The sequence below is a fragment of the Haliaeetus albicilla genome, chromosome 3 (assembly GCF_947461875.1).
Source record: "Haliaeetus albicilla chromosome 3, bHalAlb1.1, whole genome shotgun sequence".
NCBI classification, from domain to species: Eukaryota; Metazoa; Chordata; class Aves; order Accipitriformes; family Accipitridae; genus Haliaeetus; species Haliaeetus albicilla.
This window is the reverse complement of record NC_091485.1, coordinates 56,397,150-56,421,003: the sequence shown is the minus strand read 5'-3', so window position 1 is coordinate 56,421,003 and position 23,854 is coordinate 56,397,150. Positions and strand designations below refer to the sequence as shown.

The 23,854-nt window shown below is 38.6% G+C and overlaps 1 protein-coding gene across 2 annotated transcripts in view; it reads right to left on the bottom strand.

Annotated features, from left to right (window-relative positions):
- ZFPM2 (zinc finger protein, FOG family member 2) overlaps positions 1 to 23,854 on the bottom strand; it is a 322,662-nt gene that overhangs the window by 98,401 nt on the left and 200,407 nt on the right. For both annotated transcript variants that reach the window (XM_069779886.1, XM_069779887.1), the window contains one exon: positions 10,681 to 10,792. In XM_069779886.1, coding sequence (XP_069635987.1) covers positions 10,681 to 10,792 — 112 coding nt within the window. The remainder of the gene's footprint in view (positions 1 to 10,680; positions 10,793 to 23,854) is intronic.

The following is a 23,854-nucleotide window of genomic DNA, read 5'->3' as shown; positions in this document are numbered from 1 at the left end:
TAAAAGAACAGTTTATTAATAGAAGATGCACAGTGATCACTTGATGCCACCCCTCTCATTTCCTAGTGTAAAACAGTTCCCTTTCATCTCATACTTTAAGTTCAGTCGCCCATCTTATAGTATCAGCAAACATTTTGGCTGGCCAAAATCACCGTTGTCTCCCCTATGTCTCAGATGCTTCTGGTCATACGCATCTGAATGTTTGTTTCAGCTAACAGACCAACCACAATACTTTGTCTTAGTTTCTGAGTTGAAGGTTAGGGCATATCAGTAATTTCCTGTTAATCCACTGATCCTTGGTTTTCTCAAAAATGTCTTTTGTTTGTTCAGATCTTGAATAATTTGTACACTGTCCTTACTGTTCAATATGCTTCTACCACAGTATTTTTATATATTCAACTGTAAAAGCTAATTTTAAATTTGTGCGTGTTTCTACATCACTACTGTTACAAACAAGAAATCTCCATTCACCAAAATAATGTTATAGAGCCCAGTATGTATTAACTGACTGTGCACTTCTATTTTTTTAAACAAGAAGTTACAATGGTTACTAAATCCATCTGATTAAGTCTGAATAGACCTCTTTTCTAGCGTTTCTAACACAGTCTAACTTTTCAATATTCTTTTTACATTGGTTTGCACTCCCTAAAAAGTCTGGTTTTCCCTATGTCATCTTCTGCTTTCACCACTTTATTGCAAAACTAGCATTCTTCTGTAATTTATAAAGCTAATACTAGCACTTTTTCCCGAGCCTTAACAATGTTAGCTAGGACTTAGTCTTTCTATCTTATAAAGATATAAAGTCTTTCTATTTTTTCCAAATAATATTTCCTCCCAGTGATTATTAACCTGTGATAGTATAATTGTTCAGAATAGCTGGAGTTGCCTATGCAGAAGTTGACACTGCAGCTATAGAAAGAGATTTCAGAACCTTCTGTGCCTTGAGTGAAACACTAACTGAGGCCTGAGGGCTTTTTTTATATAGAATATGCATGTATGCATGTATATATGCCTGTATACTATGATATTATCATAGGAAATTATCTTACAGGCAATTTCTGCTCCAGCAACAAACCTTGATTCTGTGTGCCACCAACCGATTCAGTCATATGCATCATCACTCAGTTACAGAACATCTCTACTAAATCTGCTTCAACATAGCAACTAGCTTCAAATATCACAATTCGGGCACACTCTAGCATAGATTTCTGTTTGTCAGCATCACACTGCCCCACATGCTCTGACGGACTGAAACTGAAACAAGAAAGAAAAAATGAAATCTGAAACAGCTTTTTTTTCTCCTCTTCTTTTTTTAACACCAAAACAAATCACATTTTAAGAAAGCTGCTAAGTACTTTCCATGTCTGCACTAACAGGGGTTCACTCCTTAGATACTAAACACACATCGAAGCAGGTTGCAACTTTCCCATACTTTCTGCAGTTCTCTTCAGAGAAGACTGGAACGGTGGGAAGGCTGAGGGGTGCCCCAGCACTGGTGAGGAGAAGGGCAGCTGCAGGAGTGGGAGCATCCTGCCTCCTTTGCAAGGGGGACTGCAAGGAGGGACTCCTGTATTTTGCACCACGCTGGAGCTCCTTCTCTAACCTCCACTCTCCCTCCTCCCCATATCACTATACACACTTCATAACCTGCCACAAAAAACAGGGTGCAATTGCCGTTGCATTGGGAAAAATGGATGTGGTCCCCAGTGCTGGCCTCAGCGCGACGGTGCCCTGCTGCGAAGTCCTGCTCCTTGTGGCCTCTGTCTACAGTAGGGAGCGGTGCTGGAATGCCGTGGGAGAAGGAGAGAAATGCTGACATTGATCTTTGGATCAGAGAGTACACAGATTGATCCCCAGGATCAATAGAGAGGTCAGGATTCAGTCACACATGATCTCTAGCTACAGCTCTTAAGTAATTTCTGGAAGACAATGGAGGGAGATGTATGGACGGATGTAACCGAGGGTTGCACCTTGATCCCAATTTCTGTTTAAGGAAACCTACACACCGGAAGAGCTGTTTCAATTGCTTTCAGTTCTGAATCCATTTTCCTGAGCATAAAAATATCTCAGTGTCCCTGGTATTGCAAGAGGAGCTATCCATTTCTTTTAACATAGACATTGTTTTTATACTTCTTGAATTTCAAGAAGTCTCTTTAAGCTCCTAAATTAACAATGATGACAAAAATGAGCACAGATTGCTTTTAAAAGTAACACAGATTCTAAGTATCATCAATAAATAAATGAGGCAGGATCCAAAATATGGCTAGGGAATTTGAGAAGAGAGAACTGCTGGCTGTGCCACTGCCTGTGTAAGCAAGCACAGCAATCACCTGCTGGAGTCTCCAGAGTAACAAGAATAGGAGCTTAGGGACCTAAGAATAAATCACTGGCTTGCAGGTCAATTAAGCGGCCAACAGACACTTGAATTCCACCCGTTGTGCCATAATAAGGGCCTTGCTTGTAAGCAGCTAGAGACAAAACACATCCAACATGATTTTAACATTGCGTTCCAGGCAGTCCAGCTCTACTTGGACATCACGCCTGCACATCACACAGGTTTTCCTGGGAGCTTGGCACCTTCAATGCTACGAAAGAGTCCCCTGAATTATTACCATCAGGCTTAATCCATTTAGAGGTAAGGGGCACAGAAATTTCACACTGCATTGTAAGTTATACACAGAACCACCTCGAATGGGGGACGAATATATTTCTATGTATTTTAGCTTTTGCTTTTACATGCCACACCATTTGTTTGCCTTGTATTACAAATACACAGTAGGAGTATTTGATAGGAATCACCATAAAACAGGCTGCAGATGAATCCAGCCCTGTTTCCTCCCATACAGACATTTTATACTCAGCACCAATGAAGCTGCCTGAAAAGAAGGACCAAGGTTTGATTTTAGGCTTCTAGGTCATGGTTTCACCTTGACAACAGCTCTTTCATTTCAAGCAGTAACATTTGCCAGGATCCCTAAGGTGTTTTCATTTTTGTCAAGAAGTGTAGAAAAAAGAAAAAAAAAATAGTATGAAAAAATGATAAATCTTAATTCACAAGCTGCAGGACTATCTCTGTGTCTCCAGCACAAAACTTCAAATCCAATCCAGGACCTGGATGTGTATTAGAAGGCTGCAGATTTAAACCTTGTCCACCATGATCAAACTGGATTTATGGAGCATCATAACTCTCCAGACACCATCCAGCAGCTTATTAATTTAATAGACTTCTGTCCATTCCATGATGTTCCTGCCCTGACAGTCTCTCAAGATAAGGCGAAAGCCTTTTGACAGGACAGAGTGCATATATATTTTCTTCTGTTTTCTTGTGGATGGGGTTGTCGACAACTTGAAATGTGTGGCTCAGCAAATTTGGGGGCTTTTTTTCTTCCTTCTTGCTTTGCAGGGAAGATGACAGAGGTAACGCTACCATAAGCCACAGGGGTCACAAGGTTTACTGCAGTCCTCAATTTTTATTTGGCGTAATGGATGGAAAAAAATAATTTAATTAAGAAGAAAATAAAGCACATTTAGCATCTATGTCATATCCTGAAAATAATGACAACATTTTTCTTAAAAGGATTTTTAAATGACTGATTCTACTGCAATTGACTTAGAAAAATGAGGGACAAATACGTATCTTGAAAAATAAAATCTCTGCGTGATGTTTGCATGTATTTTTGCCAGTGGTCTGAATGGCTGAAGCAATGTTTCTTTTCACATGGTCCCAGTGTGAAGTACATACTGGGCTTCTTTTCTGTCCTGAACATGTTCTCATAGGTGAGTGTCAGACTCAGTTCTAAGTATAATTCTGTGCAAATCTTGTCAGTATTCTGTTTATTTCCTTGCCTCCTCAAATGAAAAAGAATTCCAACTTCAAACTATGAAATAAACTACACAATAAGTGACAAAAAGAACACAAGAAAAAAACCCAAACCAACGTACATATGAGAACAACCTAAAAATACCACTTAGCTACTATGTAAATGAAATGCACTAATAATGAACAAAAGTGGGAAGTGAAAATAAAACTGTACCCCTGCATTTCTTGTCATCTTCCCTTTATTAAGTACAGGCTTAGAATTTAGAGGGCATGTAATAATTCACTGTATGCTATTATATGCATATTATACTAATTCCATAAAGATGCATTAAATAACATTTTTCTTGTAGATAATTAAGACCATATACAAGGCCCTGACCTCTAAACTCCCTAAAGCAGATAATCCCCCATTGGATCTATTTGCATAGGTAAAAAATAAAAATAAGGGAAAAGTACAATCCTGCTTTGTGAGTTCTTTGAAGCTGAATTGTGTCTGAATTAAGTCCACAACACTGTGTCTGCCATCAGCAAGCAATAAGTATCACTCGTCATGGCGACAAAATATTTTCTCCTTCTGTGGCCAGCGAGTAAAGTAGCAGGACTAATTTGCAATAGTTTCGTTTGCAACAGTGTCATTAGGCATCCTGCCTTCTCAATATCCCTGCAAACCAAACGTGAATCATGCCATCTACCTGCCTACCAATCATGTCTTTATATCTGTATCCATGACACTTTCTTCCAATGACTGTGAAGGTATATTGCCCTTGTACAGATACTATTTTATGTAAGCATTATACACATAATCATGCTTCTCTTGAGAAATATTTTGCAATTTTGCAGTGTTATGGAAAAAACGTAAAATAAGGTTTTCCACGGACCTTTGATACTAGGATAAGCGTCACATGCATTTTGTTAAAAACTCAGATTTTTTTTGTCAGTGGGTACAAAGAAAGAACAAAAACCTGTAGCACCACCAAAGGCTTCAGCACATTGTTTAGCTAATGGAGGCATCCAGCCGGACAGCAGATACTGCAGTTTTCTGACTGTCCACATGGAACAGACTAAGTAAATTCACTCGATTTGCTTGTAATAGCATGTGGAAAGAAGCCCCTTGCAACCTAAAATATATGCCCTAAGTTAACCTTTGGCCTATTAAACAACTTGTTCTCTGACCCAAAACAAAATATATTCTAATGCAGCAGTATTTAAACTCCTTATGATGTTTGACCTGTCTCATTAGGGTCTCTGATGCTATGTCTGTGGTGCAATGTACCATTACATTACCTGAAGTTGCAGGAAAAAAAAAGTATTTACTGGCTGAAAACTCATTCGCAGGGCAAAACATGGTATCAAGGATCTCACAGAACAATTAAGAAAAGTAATCCTCTGCCACTAAGGAAAAATTTAGGAACCCTTTTGTTGCGACAACTGACTTTTCCTATATGTTAAAAAATAAGACTATTTTAAATTACCAAAATTAATTAAAATTGCCTTCAATTCTTACTAGTGATTTCGTGTAACTCTTTTGCAGCATTTAGAGCTTCAACGCATGGCACACACATCAGCTAAAGACCTCATCCCAGTACCAGTGAAGTAAGTAAAGAGTTATCTATTTACCGACTTAAAAGAAGTCAGCCCCTGGGCCAGGCGGCCAGGGGAGCCCTGGGAGAGCCGAGCACAGAGCCCTCTGCTTCCAGCCCTGACTTCTGCTCTGCCCTCTCCCGTGTGCTCCCTCTCCTCCAGTTTCTATTTATAAATTAGCTACATGACACAGTTTCAGTGTGGGCAGCTGTCATTTTAACTAATCTCATCCTGTAAATCCACCCTAGCAGGCTTGTCCTCTATTGTGATTGGAGAACAGACTTTTTTGGGCAGCTTTCAAAAGCAGCATCTGTTTGAGCAAGCACCCATCCCTTAGCTGTGCAGAGAAGCACTCCCCCGAATTCCCCCCCCCTCCCCCCCCCCGGTTTTGTGTTCACCAAAAGAAAATGACAATTCTCGGATCTCACCCTTAGGCAACATCCTGCCTAGCCAGGATTTTCTTATAGTCTCTCAGTGGGCACCGACTGCGATTTCACTTATGGAGGGATGGAGGCTTTTTATGGCGTTCGGTATCGTGTGTCCGCACCACCGGGACAATTAACAGGGCCATCCTGTGGAATTACTTATGAAGATGTCACGCGGTGCCTGTGGAACCGCGCTGGGGCGAGGACGGGTTTTTCTCCTCCCGCATCCTCTCAGAAATAACAAAGGGCATAAACTACTCAGCGCGGCCAGGCAGAGGAGGAAATAACATCAGTAAATCACTAATGGAAATGCAAAACCAAACACCGCCTCACGCGAAATGAGATGACGGACGGCTCGAGAAGCGTGTGAGTCGCTGCCGGCGGCCGGCTCCTTTTTGGCAGCTGTACCCGACCCCATCCCACCGCCCCGTCCACCAGCACCCGTCCCTCTCCCTCCAAAGGGCAGCCTGAGCAGCAGCCATTTTCTGATTTGGGGTTTTGCAGCAGAAGACGTGCCCCGCGGCTGCCACCCGGCCGGGCAGCGTGCTCGGTGGTACGCAACGCAACCCAACTGGCCCAGACACACGTTAAACATGTTGGTTTTCCTGCACAGAGTTATCCTGTGGTGCTCTGCAATCAATTACTGTTATACCACCATCATTAATAATTTTCTTAATGAAAATGATTCTGTTGATCTCCGTTGTATTTTAATTATCAGAGTTAAGCATAATTACACTGCAGCTCTGAGCTGGCATGTAGACTCCTTTAGGGTGCAATTTTGTTTTAACACACTGATAATGTAATTTTACATTGTGTCAGTTGTTTAGTTATTATCCAGTCGTACAATTCCGCTGTATTCCTGATAACAGATAATAACCTTAGCACCTCCTATATCCTGAAGTCATTTAAAAAGCAATATTGGAATTTCACAACTAGCTAACTTAATCGCCTTATGATTTTATAATTCCCACAGCTAAATATTTGTACAGACACCCTGTTTTAACAATGCCACTAAACATACGGTATCCATACATTTCACATAAATGGCTTAAATAATATCTAGAAAAATGTCTGTTACATGAGCATGGCTTTCTCTCTGTGCAACTGTATTTTTTACACCGTTTCTATTCTATTCAGTCATAATTCATTTTTTAAAATCTCTTACAGTCCCAGTGGAAGATTTGCAGTTAATACCCCAGCCCCCTCCTAGGTTGTGGGGGGACTCCTCTACCTCTGGGCTTAGAGATTTACCAAGTCTGGTGCACAACTCTGTTAGGTACGAATGCTTCTCAAGTATGCTGTGTTGAGACGAACATACAGTTCATGCATTAATAATTCCCACCATGTATCTTGCTTGAATTACTGAAACTCTGTAGCTGTTTTTTTGGAAAGAACATATTTATAATTCCAGATAAGCTATGATTCCTAAAATCTGTCTCTAAAAGTCCAGTTACTGTTTCTAGGACATCTCTTAAGTTATTTAATAGACAATTTTTGCAATGTGAGAGAAGTTTGATGTAAATATTAAAACAAAAAGAGCATGTCTTTTAAGTGTAATTACAGTTGTGAAAGTTTCCTTTCAAAAAAATAGAATGGGGTAATGGCACATGCCATGAGTAGCCAGCTTGTAGCCGAGCTTGTAAAAAGGGATACTAATGAACTGTTTTTCCCTTTTCTAATTTGTCCTAGTATTGGGGGAATGTAGTTATAAAAAATACAGATAGAATTAAGTGATGCTAGACTAAATAGAATTAATTTCAAATACTTAATAGTTATTTCATAGCTATTCACTCTGAATGTACTCTGATGTATGATTTTAAATAACCGGTTTCTTAATCTAAAAATTTATAGAGAAGATTAATTGTGGTTCCACTGTAATAGCTTAGCAATATAATCCTATATATGTACATCATATATATACACATACGTGCATGCACACACAATTTTTGTGTTTGCTTGCCTAGGGAAAATATTTTATGGAGAGTTTTGAAGGCAAATAGGGAGTTAGCTGGCCAGCTCAGATTTGTTTTCAATAGGAACTACATGCCAAGACTCCTCCCTGTGATTATTGCATGTGCAATACATGGGTGAATACAGTGCCCACAGCCTTTAGTGAACTGGAAGTCAGGCTGACATTACTGTACTCTCCTGAAAGATCTGGGGAAAATTCTGCTCTCAAAGATATCACTGTAATAAGCTAAAAGGGAATATGGCATGTGCTTCTGAGTCAGCAACTGATCGACCAGTAACATGTACTGCTAGCCAATTCTTAAACTTATTTTCCTCTTAGAAATGTGCCAATTTACCCCACTCATCTTGGGTACAGTAGGGAAAACAGCTCCCAGGAGACCAAATCTGCTACATGTACAATTCCACACATTTGTTCAGCTAATTGCTTTCAGGAATAACAATGTATTGCTAAGCAAACTAACAAAATTATACACAGCAACTACAACATAACATCGAATTACAACTACATGCCAGCTGACACCGTTTCATTAGAAGTAATGGCACTGTAGGAGACAGAAAGCTAACACAAATCAAGGCAATGTAATCTGGAATGATGAGATACAAATTGAAGGAAGAAACATTATTCTATTTATTTATTTTACCATCTTCTATTTGACATTGTTTTGTGATCTGAGCCAATTAATCTTTCTAGCACAAAAATCCCAGCAGAGCTCAAGGCAAAGTGTAGGTGCTTAATGAATGACAGAACAGCCAACTCAAAGTGCAAAGAGATGAACAGAATGAAGTGAAGTTAAAGCATATCTACAACCTATTTCCCACAAAAGTTTAGTGAAGTAGCAAGTTCTTAACATGTATTTATAAATTAGGGCTCAAATTTACCCTCAACTTTAGTTCTAGTACGCATCTGCAGTAGAGATAACAGAATTCACCTTGAGCACTGTATGACTGTCTCACAATACCTTGTTAACCGAGTACTAAAATAACCAGCATCATCAATGAAACAAAATCAAGTACATTCGAATGAAAAGACTAAGACTCTGGGCTACTCAGACCGCACGAAATTGAAGAAAGTTTTTAGTATTTGAAAAAAAAAAATCGTATTTTAATAGATTCAATCAGACAGATAGCACTGAAACTGTCTAATGAATTAGTTAGTGTTTGTAAAGTACTTTGAAGATGAAAAGTCTTACTAGTATATATGTGCTAAGTATTATTATAATTACAGAAAGAATGTAATACTTGATAAGACACCATCCTGTGGGAATTTGCAGAAGCTGTATTTTGGAGTGAAAGTAATTTCCCATTACATTAAAAAGTTGTTGCAGAAAAGTTTGCCTGTGAGTCTTCAATACTACAAATAGCAAACTGCAGCTCTGGATTCACAAGAAAAGCTTTACTGTTACTCAAGAGCCTTTTGCTGCAGCTTCCACTTGGGCAGCAATCAGCAAGCTGCGAAGGAAGGGCAGCTCAACCCTTTTTAGATCTGAGCCCAGTTCTCTAGTACTGCAGGTGTTTCAGGTTGCAGAATGACTGTGTTGGCATTCTGTAATTATAATAGAAAGAATTTATAAGACCCTGGTGTGCAACTCATTTTTAACATGCAAATTCCCTGTTTTCAGCGTTTCAACTTTCAAAGGCTTGTGGCAGTTTAAAAGCAATCCTCTTATAAGTGTATAAATTGCAATGATTATAGGAACAAGTTGTAATTGTTTCTAGTAAGTTTTTAGGAGTCTTTGATGTTATGATTAGTGTTTTGTATGTTAATATATTGATATGGGTGCTTATTTGCCTGGATGCTTGTATGCTGAAATGGTCACTAGGTTGCCTCAGCAAACAATCTTTGATCTCAGTAGGTCTGTTTGGTTAGAAATAAAACCTAAAAGAAATTAAACAAGAACAGCGCATGTTCTGAAGTATTCACAAAGTGCTGAGATTTGTGATTGAAACACAAGGAAGCAAAATCATAGTTTTGCAACCTGATCTTCAGGGGGAATGCCAAAACCAGCTACACTAAATAAGTTTTTCTTATTCCATCTACTTAAGTGTCGGGTTTTTTGGTGCTTTTTTTCTAAACATACTGTAATGATACCATAATCGCATTTACAGAGCTTTCACAGTGACTGACCAAATAACGTGGCACATCATAGTCCATGGCACTATGGACTGAACCCAAGGCTCTCTGGGTTTGTTCAAGATGCAAGACAAAAGCCTTTGCATCTTGAACCAAAGTAGCTGTTAGATGTGGTAGATTAGTGTCATGGTTGGGGGGCCCTCATAAGAACTCATACTGACTTGAGTAAATCTGACAATTCACATAAGACAGAAAGATGTGAAGCATCATCACGTCATGCCACTACACAGAGACTGGAATGTCAGAGGTGACAACCCTGAAATCCAGTTCCAGTTATCTTCTGTTACCATGCTGACATGAAGTCTTATCATAGCCCAATCAAGTTCGCATTCTTCTTATAAAACCAGATTTCAGTTAGTAGTCTACAATGTAATGTAACATGGAGAAATGCTATCCAGTATATCCAATAAAATGTCAGAAAGAATTCACCTATTTAAAGCGTATAGATTTTACTGATGTTTCCCAAGAGGCATTAACTCTCAGAAAGAAATGGATGGTATGTCTTATGTCAGCTGACGTCCTTCTGTGTTTATAAAGCATTTAGTACACTACAGACACCATGTGGGTTTTTTATATCATTAAAAGGAAGAAAAAAAAAGTGCAAAACCAGAACACGGTAGGAAAACGGGAATGAAAACTGTTCCGACTTTAAGGGGAGACAAACTACTTCATTTTCCTGTTATGCAACAGGTATATTTTTATCTTGGTACCTTACACAAGAAAGTAGAGAAAAAAAATCGGCTTGTGTTTACCTTTGCTGTACACAATGCAGTTGTTTTTGTTGTCTTCTACTCCTTGCCAAGTCACATCCAGCAACCACTTGGGGCCAGCAGTCAGTGCCATAGGGACTGAAGCCTTTGTCTTCTGTAGGAAGGATGATAACAAACAGATGCCATTTGCTTGCCTTGATTAAGAACTTGAATAATAATAGTAATAATCATTTTATTTGCAAACAACAAAATCTCCAAACCCATAAGCCAAGGTCTTATTCCCTTGCCTCAGGATTATTTTTTTTTAAGAAGACACAGCAGTTAGCTTTAGTTCTTTCATTGATTGAATGGTGAAACTATTATCAAGGATTTTTCCGAAAGATATTGGATCAGATCTCCAAGATTAAGCAGATCTCTGGTGGCTGAGAATTATAAAGGGAATGCAGATGACTTTCACAGCAAAGAGCCAAGTGTTTAGAAGTGAACTTTAGCCACATTGTACTTCATTATCAATGGGATCTCACTATTTCCTGAAACAGACAGGAAAGAATTTAAAGAATCGGTATCCATTTCAAAGATCTGTCCTGGGTAACATTTGTATTATCATAGGAAATTGTTCTGAATGGATAATGGAATTTTTCCCCTTTTGCTAAGTGTTGATGTGTGATTTTACTATGTCTGAAATAATAATAATGCTAATGATTCACTGCACTTTGTCTCCAAAAAGACTATAAAAGAAGTTGTATTAATAAATTCAAAGGCACAAAAGTAAAGCATGACATCCGTTGCACCTGAAAGACATGCAGGCAAGGAGATGCACATTTAACAAAACCATCTCCTGTGTATATTTCATATTCTATATTTAGAGAATTTGGTATTTGAGGAGATAAGGTAAAGGCTTCAAATCTATTAACACTTAACTCCTTCTACTAATCAAATGGCAAAACCCCTGTGGGTAATCCTGAGTTTGTCAGTACATGGCACTGAGATGCCACTTAGACTTCTATCATTCACAGTTCTTTTTCTCTGCATCAAGCATGAAACCACAACAGAGAGTACAAAGTGCAACAGTCACCATGTAACTTCTTTTTTTTTTCCGGGATATAATTCAGTCCAAGACATTCTAACCTTACCTAAGAGAATTTGATTAATTATTTTTATATTCCACCAGTAATTCTCTAGTTGGCTCCAGCTATGTTCTACTGCAATATTCTGTATGATTAAGGGAGTTAGTTAAAAAATTTTAAGATACGCAAAATCATGTATTTACATGGACATTCCAGATGCGTTGGCCACATTTATTATCTATGCCTGTTCTAGAAATGTAGTGAAGTATATTAAGGGTTACCACAGAACATATTACATTCCAAAAATATACACAAAAATATTTATTGAAAATAAGATATTTAAAATATTTTAGTTTTATAAGATTAAAGTCATAATCTTTATTATATATTTAATACAATTTATGATATACCAGTATTTTAATAATGATAGAATAAGACATATTGAATTTTACAGTTCTTCATATTTTGTTTTTTTTTGATCTGTTTATTCTCTCATACTGTTTTATCAAATATAATATTTCTTGCTTAGTTTGCATTTCATATTTTGCATTTTTCATAGAAATATTTATGCATAAGTCACAGTTCTTCTGCATGCACTCCATGACATTATTCATCTTCCAGAAGCATTGGGAAAAACAGATATAAATGAAGAGTGAAATCAGTAAAAAGGAACATAACAGCTAGCAACAATATACCTACCTAGTGTAAAAATACTGCAACCAGAGACATACAATGTCAATTCCTAATACTGCTTTTTCTACTGGAAGTTGCAGAAAGCGTGTTTGCTTATATGAAACATTACAAGAGTCAACCTGTCCTGGTTTCAGCTGGGACAGAGTTAATTTTCTTCCTAGTAGCTGGTATAGCGCTGTGTTTTGGATTTAGGATGAGAATAAGAAGAATGCTGATAACACACTGATGTTGTAGTTGTTGCTAAGCAGTGTTTACACCAAGTCAAGGACTACTGAGCCATACTGTCCTGCCAGAGAGAAGGCAGGGAGGTGGGGGGCACAAGAAGTTGGGAGGGGACACAGCCAGGACAGCTGACCCAAAAGGGCAAAAGGGATATTTCATACCATGTCACGTCATGCTCAGTATATAAACTAGGGGGAAAGCTGGCCAGGGGCTGCTGCTCAGGAACTGGCTGGGCATCAAGTCAGCGGGTGGTGAGCAATTGCATTGGGCATCACTTGTATATTCTAATTATTTTTTTGTTATTATTATTACTACTATTATTATTTTCCCTTCCTTTTCGGTCCTATTAAAATATCTTTATCTCAGCCCACGAATTTTACCTTTTTTCCTGATTCTCTCCCCTGTCCCACTGGGGCAGGGGGAGTGAGCAAACAGCTGTGTGGTGTTTAGTTGTCTGCTGGGTTAAACCATGACATAACCCAGCTGCATGCATTTGAAATCTGAATTTAAATTCTGATTTCTAATTGGCCAATAAACAAGACAATTTTTTTTTTAAATTTGGTTAAGTTCATATATAAATTATCAAGAAGCCTGATATTACCAATTATGAAATCAGTGCAAAGTATTTACATATGGACTGCACAAAAAATAATGATGTAAATGAGACATGAACTGAAAAAGATCTGCAAGAGATGAGATGAGAGGTAATCAAACTATCATCTCTATCTTCTATTACAGAAAACTCTAGACTTTAGTGTCGTTTACACCAAAACAGCGCTATGGCCGCTATGCAAACAAAGAAGAGTGGCTATTCTTCACATAGCTGAGAATCATACCCATATTAAATACAAACTTTAGCATGAATGTTAGCATGACTGCATAGCAATAATGAAGAGGAGGACCAGGACATGTTCCTACCACATGCTGGATTTCTCCAACTGTCATTTCAGTCAAGCCTTTAACATGTTTTTTGTGCTTATACGTGCTCTCAGCCTCTGGTAATCCCAAGCACAATCCAAAGACAGTGCAATATTATCCAGGTAGTGGACTTGTCCAAGTACACCGTAAAAGATTAAGACATTCAAACAAGTCTTTTTCTTAAAGTTGGAGGCCAAGTTAAAAACCAAACCAAAACAAAAATCTATCTTTTAAGTGCAGAAGGGATCATTATTTAACTTTCACAAGATCTAATTCCTATTTCTGGTTTTCTTCTTACCAGACATCTGACATTTCACTGTGTCTCTCCTGTCTGTAAGGGTATTATTTGCATTAAGGTGGTATCAAAAAGCCTCAAATGATATCAGGATCTTCTTGTGCTGGGCAATAGTTTATTATCTACAAAGACAGGACAAGTAATATGTCCTGGGAAGGGATTATACTTAACCACATAGTTCTGAGGAAGAAATGAGATCCAGAGATACCGTTTGACTTTCTCATGGAGATTCATTTCTCCTTTAGTAAGTGCAATGATTATAGGCTTAGTCCCAGGCCACCGACCCTGTTTCTTCTGGACAAGAAGAGGAGCCCAAGCTGGTGCCTCATCCCTTCTGAGGTGAAGCAGCAGCAGCAGCAGGTAGACTGAGCACCAGCAGTCAGGACGCGAGTCTGCTTTGCCATCCCCCATTTACAGGGCTTTTTTGGAACTTAGAGAACTACATGGAGATCGCTAAATTAGCTTCCAGGTCGGCTTGGCAGTAAAACTTGTAATCAGTTCAGCAGCTGTGAGTGGTCTCTAGGCACCAGAGATAGGCTGGAGGCAGCACTGGGTGTTTCGTCTCACAGCTCTGCTAGCCCAGAAGAGCTGGTGGACACCTCAAAAGAATTTCCCATTCTCTCATAGCTCTGCTCCCAAGCTGCACAGATATGTAAATAAACTTCATTTAATATGAAAGCAAAACTTCACAAGGCTGCTTGTAAAGCTTGGCAGCTCCGCTAAGGGAGACGGGCAATGGCTTTTCCTTGAGGTTCCTCACAGGCATATTGTGTGAGCTGTTAGATGAGTCAGGACCACCACAGCAGTTCTTGGGGTCTGGCATCCTGTGAGGTTCACACGTTCATAAGAAGTGTTCACCACTGACAAAGGCTTGCTCTTGTTGTGCCTTATTACATAGTAAGAATTGAAGCAAGCCTGCTGATTCAGGAAAGGCCATTTCCCTAAAATGGTTAAAATGAAAAGACCCCAGTCCAAGATAACAAGAAGCCATGGTTAAATCAGTCATGCCTTTATCACCTCAAGATTAGACTACTGCAATGCGCTATACCTGAGGCTACATTTTAAATCCATTTGAAAGCTGAAGCTGGTGCAGAATGCAGCAACCCGCTCGTAAAGCAGGATATCGTGCTTTGAGCGCATTACACCAGTGCTTTTTAATCTTCACTAAGTGTCTGTGGGATTTAAAGCACTGGTTACAACCTGTGAAGCCTGGGACCTGCCTGTTTGAGATACCTAATTGAGACCTGCCAGGTCCGTGCCCCAACCGTACAACCACAGCTGAGATCCACGGAGGAACATGAAAAAGGGCTTTCTTGGCTTGACACAGAAGAAACTCTTGGCAGGGCAACATGTTCTTCATGACAGCTCTTTAGCTTTGGGACACCATCCCACTTGAAGTAAAGTATGTTCATGTTCTGACTCTCAGAGAGTACTATGAAAATCATTCTGTAATTCATAAAGTGTATTTGTCGTACTGTAACATTTAGTTGGTCATGCCCAAAATAGTGGTGGTGGTGGGAGGTGTTAGCTACTTTATGCTATGGTTTTTTTGCAGTGCTGTTAGGAATATCTCTAGCTTAAGAAAGATACCTTTTTACAAAAAAGCTTTCTTGACACAGAAGCAACAATATTACAGCTGCTTAAAAATAAGACTTCAAAAACCAAACAAAATTTTCTTTCTCCCTCCAAAAGAACTTCTACAAATTTCTCAAAAGCTTACAAAACATTCTGCCTACTTCCTAAGTATAATCATAGGGACCTGCTAACGTGGGTGTCCATAAAATGGGGCCGTACAATACTAACCTCACATTTTGGAAACGAGGGCACATTATAGTACCGCAACATTGTTCACTGCTCTACAATAGGTAGAGTGTGTATTCTACACTTCAATAATTTTTACCTGAAAATGCAATTTCTGCTAATGTCTTCATGCCATAACTAGACAAATTTGACAAGGACAAACAGGGTCAAAACTGCGATCTCTCAGGGAACAATTAGAATCAGCTAATGAGGATAAAAGAGGTCAGGCAGGCATCCACTTTTCACAAACCTTTGAAGCAACTGGACAAACAAGGGAGGTAACCCTCAATAAATGTTTACATTCAGTCAAGAGGTTAATGGAGATAAAAATAGCCATCACAGCAGGCCGAAAATAGTTTTGCACCCTTGCTAAAAGGAATCAGTGCTGACAAGTAACATTAGATGGGCTCTTCCCTGCAAAGATTTCTAACATATGATGTGTGTGGCCTGGCAGAAACTTGAGGAAACCCCCATGCTGAAGAGAAATATGGTATGAGCAAGTTATTTGAAATATATGAAATTCTGATGTCAAATGCCGATTGTTGCTAGCTGTTCCCAAAGAAGCTGTGCCAGAGCAAGAAATAGGTACTGAGCTGACGTTCAGTAAGTCGCTGTGACACGACCCTCCTGTCCCAGGCATGGTGTTCCAAAAAGTGTTCAACATTATTTAAGGAGCTGTACCATTCACTGAAAAATCACTAAATTTCTATCTTTACCTTTTTTTTTTTCTTCAAGTAGTACAGGCCTCCATAATGTCAAAACTACTTCCTTAATGTATTCTCATCAAAACAGAGGAAACTTGCTGGAGACTGAAGATACTCAAGGGCTTTGCTTCTAACTGTATTTTGGTTCCTGCAAACAGATTTTCTTTCTAAATCTTCCAAAAAGCCTGAGTTCCCGTGAAAGATACAGAACATTACCAAAATGTCTTCGTGCCCTTGGAGAAAGTTCTCATGCCCTACTCTGCAGTGTTACTTTATATAGCCAATTAAAAACAAGACTGTACAGGGAGAAGAGCTGTAAATATACCTCAGGTGACTTCAGATATGAGTCTGGGATAGTAAAACACCAGTTAATACACCGACGGAGGTTTCTACTTCGAAATTCAATTTAAATTCAATTTGATCATCACAGGGTTGACGTACCTTCTGACATGCTGAAACTGCAGAACATACCCTCTTGAGAGGTTAAGTTCACCTTTGGTGGTCACCATACTCAATACAGCAAAACTTTATAAGCTCATCAAATCAATTCAGTTGGGAAGGTCTCCCAAAGGGTCATTCTGGACCAACCAATAACAGAGAGTTGCATAGGTCTCAAACTATCCCTAATTACGTTTTAAGATGTTTTTGAAGAATAAGAAGAGTGGTAACTCCACTTTCTCACCTCATGTTTACATTGACTATCTCAAAATATTTATCATATAACTGATTACAAATTCATCAAGCCCTAAGACAAGCCCATCCAAACAGCCCAGAGGACAGACACAGACCATCATTTTGTTGTTGATTTGTGTGCAGTCAGCTGGACTGTCTTTCAATTTCTGTAGCTTCCCTGAAAACTGTTATCTTTTTCCAAAGAGGATTCAGCCTTGGAAGAATATTTATCTCAAGGGCTTCTCTGGAAACCCTGCCAGTCAAGGTCTGTGGCACCACCATACCATGGCTTTCTTTGCTAGACATGCAGAGGCAACTCCTCTCCACTCCGATGAGACTGGAGATGTCAGGAGGTTTTCGGTGCCATGGTTCCATGCTGATGACAAACATCACCAAATAAGGCAAAGACACGGCAGTCTCCAGCCTATAAACACCTACTCTAGAATTGCACAACTGCAACAGGATTTCAGTTTTCACAGCCTCCGCTATTTCTGTCAGTGAGATCTTAAACCAAATGCAAGAGAAATTTTGCAATCCTTAGTCCTTGTGGTTGAAAAAAAATATATTTTGAAACCCTGATACAAACGTAATAGATGCAGTTAATTTCACCTAAATCTGCAGACAGCCTGGGATAACTGTTTTAGTTACTACTTTACAATTTTATGGAATCCAGTGTTTCAGTATCATCCATCAGATGCTTGTCTTATGGCTAAATGAAAAGAGTAGAAGAACCTGTTTACCTGCACAGATGTAACCAGTGTTCTGGCATGCTAACTGGCAGAAAGACAGACAGACAAATTGTTGCTTGTGATGGGCCATGAAACTAGTGGTGGAGAAAAGAAGGAGGGGTCAGTGTTACTTTCCCAGTATCTTGGACAAGGTGGGAGGAAAAAAGTCCTCACATCTCTTCTGCCCAGGGCTCTGGATTCTCATTATGTAGCGTCAGTGGTTAATATGGCAGTGCTGCACCTGCGGACTGGCTGGTCGTGAATCAATTTGCATCATTCCTAGTCTACAATGCATTACATTGGCTATTTATTTTGTGATTCCACTTACCTGAAAAGGGAGTTTCTTCATGGATGCGTTGGGTGTTTTTGGTGATAGTAGAATAAAAAGAATTGCTAGCATCTGAAGAGGCTGTGGTCAAACCAAAGCCTTTAAATGTTTCAAACACACACACACAAAAAAAAACCCCCAACAACCAAACAAAAAACCTCAATAAACAAAACCCCCCAAAACCCCCAAATGTACACACAGATGGAATCCCAAAAGGCATCTGGGATTCCCTGCATCTGAGAAACCTGCTGCTTACTGCAACAGATCATCACTTGTCAAGTGACAAAGCTGCACATACATTTCATCATATAGCCACAAACCTAAAGCAGACCAAAGAAAATGTTCAAACAAAAAAATACACCCTAGGTCTGTTAATATTTTCCAACACTTGTCATGACTTCAATATGATTCCAAATTTTTTATTAATATCAAATATGCCTGCTGATGAATGTCCCTAATGCAAATCAAATGTATGCTAAACGTTAGAGATCATTTCATGTTACCTAGCTAGAATGCATTTTTTTCAAATCTATAACATAAACATAAATGAAATCTCACTGTAACTTAGGTACAAAATAGCAGCTGTCAAAAGCAACTTTAGCTTGCTCTATTTAACCCAGGATACCCTTGGAACCCATCTTCAAACTCTTCCCCAGAACTAGGAAGGTTTAAAATAATTAATCCAGATTCTGGAGCACTTGGTCCTTGCTGAGGGTCCCAGCGATTCCTTCTGGCTGCTTGCCATGTGGTCCTGGAGAAGGTGACCAACAACTGATAGGAACATGAATAGAGAAGCTGGAAACTGGACCTCTGAACACTTCGTGAGCTTTCCCTGCCCACACCACCCCATGTTGATGGGCTTTTTACTCCTGTCCTTCCCTCCTATAAAGCCGTTTCACCTGGCTTCATTCCGCAGCTGCTCCTCCCATGCCCTGTCCTCCCACCTTTCTCCTTCTTCCATTTTGTATATACCTACCTGTGTCTAGATAACTCCTCCCTTTCCCAAAGAGCATGGGATGGACAGCAGTGCATTTTGCCATCACTCTCTTGACCCAACTCTCTCATTATATTTCTCCTATTACTCTGTCCTGTTGATTTCATTCTTTTGGAAAGCAGTGTGTGTGCGTGCATATACATACATATACATACACACATGCACTGTGTGTTTACACAATGACCAGCACCAGGAAACTGTATACTTAGTCAGTGCTGCGATTAGCGTAAATATGATTAGGATGTTCTGTCGTGCTGAGCTGATAGCTGCGGGTAGCATGCCTGCCGTCATTGTGTCTTAGTGCTCAGGTATCTGCCATGGGTGTTGAACCTTTCCACTTTGCTGTAAAGTTGAATACTTTGAATAATACTATTTCAGAGATGACATGCACCTGTACTGATGAAATCACACTATATATAACTTATCTTTAGTCAAGATATAATGCAGTGCTGCTTGCACACTTTCACACTGAATTATCAGTGCATTTTTCCTACTGGGTTAACCTCCTTGTTGGAAATTATTGTCTACTCTTAAGAATTAGGGCTCTCTTTCTACAAATGAGACCATGCTGGTATTTGCCAGTAAATATTTTCCAAATGCACTTCCTTGAATGTAACTCCTTTCACTTTTGCTAAACATTTTTAATGTTAAATAGATGAATACTCTGCTCAGTATGGCTCAGCTGCAAGTCTGCAAACATCGAGTTCACGCTGGATGGGCTGAGGGACTAAACTCTGGGATAAACCATCAATCCCTGTTAATCATCTAACATTTGCTCTCTTAATTTGGACAAAGATCATTTGGGCCTGCGGTAGTTAATGTGACAACAGATATTCTAGATGATCAAGGAGACAATTACAGAGGTTTTTCTAGAAGACATGAAGGCATTTATATTGCATATGGGTTAATTCTGCCTGGTCCCACTGTCCAGCTATTTACACTGAAACTGTCCACAGTGATTGCTGTATCTACAGCTTAGTTACAGTGTCGTACTGAATAATTTCTGTTTTGCAGTAATTTTGGATTTTTTTCTCTGTTGTACTTTTTCTTACCCTGGAATGGATCATTTAAACCACCATTTCCAGAAGTCCAATTTTCATGTATTATATGTACTTATTTTTATCTAAGGAATCCATTAAAATACAAAAATAAAAAGGGACATGCATAAAGCCTTCTATAAAAAGGCCATTACACAGAACTATAGATTAGTTTGTAGTTACAGATTCTGCCTATTATATATTACTATTACTTTGTCTGGAACTGCAAACACAGGTTGAGTATTTTACTTCAGAAAAGTGAATGTTTTTGTCATGAAAAGTGAGTAAGAAAAAGTCATGCCTTAGCAGCCATAAAAGATATTATTTTTTACTTTCACTTTTTCCCCCCCACAACCGAAAGGGTAGAAAATAAAAAGTTCTCTGTATATGCTTGTCCAATATTTTAACTGTATAATCCAGTGCAGCTCTATTAGGATTATATTTCCAATGAATATTGTGAGGCCTTTATGAAATACATATTCAATACAAAGGTATTGTAGTTAATGGTGTAGGTATTATAGTGTAATTCTCTTGATGATGCATGACACAATACTTGAAATTCAGTGGTGCACGCACTGAATGCATGCAAAATATTATAAATAAATTCCTACCTAACTCATTTGAACTAGAATTGGGGAATAGAAAAAAATCATCTGTGCTTTCCCTCCTGATTTTTTAAGATTTTTATGCATGTTTATATTAGATATTTTTAGGCATCTTACCAACAGGAAACACAGTACTTTCAAGTAACAGTATAAATCCAATATACAGTCCCCTGCCCAAGTTTTGTATTTGTTAAGACAGCATAATCATTTAAGGTAGAAGTTTAACGCATGATTCAACAACCAGAAGTCTACGTGTATGACTTTGATTAATTATTTTTAGTTCAGTTAAAACATCCCAGTTTATCTCATTTTAAGATTATCCTTGACATATTTAGAAATCCTAATGCAGATTTTATGGCCCACACCTATCCCTGATGGTGCTAATGGACTAGACATAATGAATCATTCTAATTTGGATGAAAGGACCACACAACATTGTGGCAGTCCTTTAGAGAATTAAGGCTCAATTCTGATCTTCCAGACTTATGAATGCGTTTTTGGGATTAGACCGCGTATCTGTACATCTGTTGAGTCTCAAGGGGTGTATACTCAGCTAAGTATTCTGACCTTCCAATGTACTGTATCAAATGTGTGGCCTTGGGATATGAAAGGATTTGATTACAACTGTATTTTAACACTGATTTAATATATAATTATGGGGTAAAACCTAATTCCTCCTTACATCTTCATGTAGAAAATTCCATCACTATTAAGCAGGCACTAGGATATTTTTTCACCCAGTGAGTATGGTAGTAAATGGAAGAAACCGAAACACCCACCCAGGATAATGTAAAATCAAGGACAATCTTCTTAGGGATGGCTTTAAAAGCAGCTTCTTGTGTCCGTAAAAAACAAGTTTAAATTATCTCCTGTGAGAGTGTTGCCAGTTGGTACACTGTTGCATTATGCATGATTCTTGACTCCTTATGTAAAAATAAACGGGAACAAGGTTCCATTAGTGATTTTCAATGTTACTCTATGCTTTCTTGTCTACAAGTAATGAGGAGAGGAATTAACTTCACATCTATATATATAATATTGATGGAAAAGTTTGTAAATAATTGGAATTTTTGGTTATTCTCTATTCACTTCTAAGTATAATTTCTATTTTCTAGTCTATCAAAGATAGAATGTTGTAAAATTTCCTTTAGCTGGTTGAATTTTCGTAAGAGACACATGTAAAAAATTTAACTTTTGTGATTCCACTGAAAACCCCTTCCCAAATATTGTCAGTGAAAAAACCCACAAGACTTCACAAGAAAATTAGTTCAGTAGAAATTAACATATGACTATGCAGTATTTTAGGGTTTTCAATTTTTCTTCCATTCCATTAAATTTTGTATAGATTTTTAAATAAATAACAAAGGTATTGAGCCACTGATTAATATGGGGATTTCAGAGAAAATACATTTCAAAATTCTGTGCTTTTTCATCAATATGATCTTTCACAGATCTGAATTATGGATTAATGCTGCTTACATTTTCTTTATCATTTCAGAAGGCTTGGACTACGAAGATGAACTGAGCAGAGCAGCATCTTTACCTTGCAAGCAGTTACTTTCTTCCAGTTGAAGAATATGCTACACATAATCAGGTCATTTTTTCCCTACTGCCTTAAAAGCATGAGGATTTTTTTTGGCTGTTCTCACATAAAAGTGAGAATGAAGTTCCCTAAAATGCCCAGTGGCAGATTAAAAGGGTCCTCATTTTTTGTAGCTTGTATGACAGTTGTGTAACACAGCTCTCATTTAAATTGCTTCAGTGTACTGATTATATGCAGCAAGATGAAGAACTGCAACTATGCAAGTTTCCATGAAAAAAAGAAGTTTTCAAAGAATGGGTGAAGGTTCTTTACTGGGACTGGAGATAAAGATGGAGAGTCCAGCAGCAGGACTGGTGAGTACAGGGCTCTGGTTCCAGTAAGACTCAACAAACAGCTCAGATCAGAATCTGAAGTGCAGGAAAACAGCCTGTAGCTTCGAGATTAGCTTTCTCACACTATTCCTGAGTTAAGCCAGTACAAACATCATCATGAATGCATAATTATGATTACGCACTACACTATGCATAATAGATCTTAAAATCTGGAAACAAAGAAGTAGTATAGGAATGCTGTTTTCAGGCCTTTGGTTTTGAACACAATGAAACTGGGTATAAGGGTAAAAGACTTTCTGTAAGTAAAAACAGTTGCAAGAAAACACACTTTACTTGGAAAATTCATTCAGATACTTATGAAACATTTACACATAAAAGGGCTAAAAGGGAGTCAGGGACCTGGTGTTATGCTTATAACTTGAAAATAACAATGAATGAAGCCCAAACCCCTTCCATTTTAACATATTTTAGGGAACTCAAAACCAGCTATCACTTGGAATAAGTAACAATAAACAAAGAAGCTGGCAGCTTGGCAAGTTTATTTAAAGAATCTTTTTCTGAGAAAGAAATAAATTGATTTTTTGAAATTCTTTGCAGCAAGAATTCGACTATGAACCAATGTCCGTTTCTGGGACTGACGGATATCCACAGGCTGGTATCCTAAGTTTAAATGATGGTATTGAGTGATGCAACTTGCTTAAAGGGAGCTGATGGATTCATTCACTTTCATGTGTAGAAGCAAAACAGTGTGAAAACCATGAATGGAGGAACTGGGTACGGCTATGACTACAGAATATTGGTGTCAAACTCTTGCCAGTCACCAGTCTACTGATTAAGCCACTTGAGGACAGCAGTGCTGCAGCTCTGTGTTCTCTGATGGGACACCTCAGGAGCCGCAAAGCCTCTGGTTGGCATCACAAGTCCAAGGAGAGGTCCTCAAGTGGAAGTGAGCTGATTTTCAAAAGTAGGGAGCATCAAAAAGAAGAACAAATTTGCACCTAGGACATAGGAGTCTGGTTCTTTTTTTTTTTATTCTTTCTATGAAATGAGAACTCAAGAGTGGTAATAAGAATGACACTGGGTACCACCACACTGCGGACTGAATTTAAGTGCTTAGAAAACTATCCTACTGTTGGCTCAGACCGGTTTCACAAATAATGATTTTTTAATTCCAAAAGGTAGTTTTTCCTTGAAGGCCTTTCCTGGTTCAAAGAAAATCAAATCAAATGCCTTCTGCTTCCCATAAAATTTTCAAATCAATTTGCAGATACCTGAGCA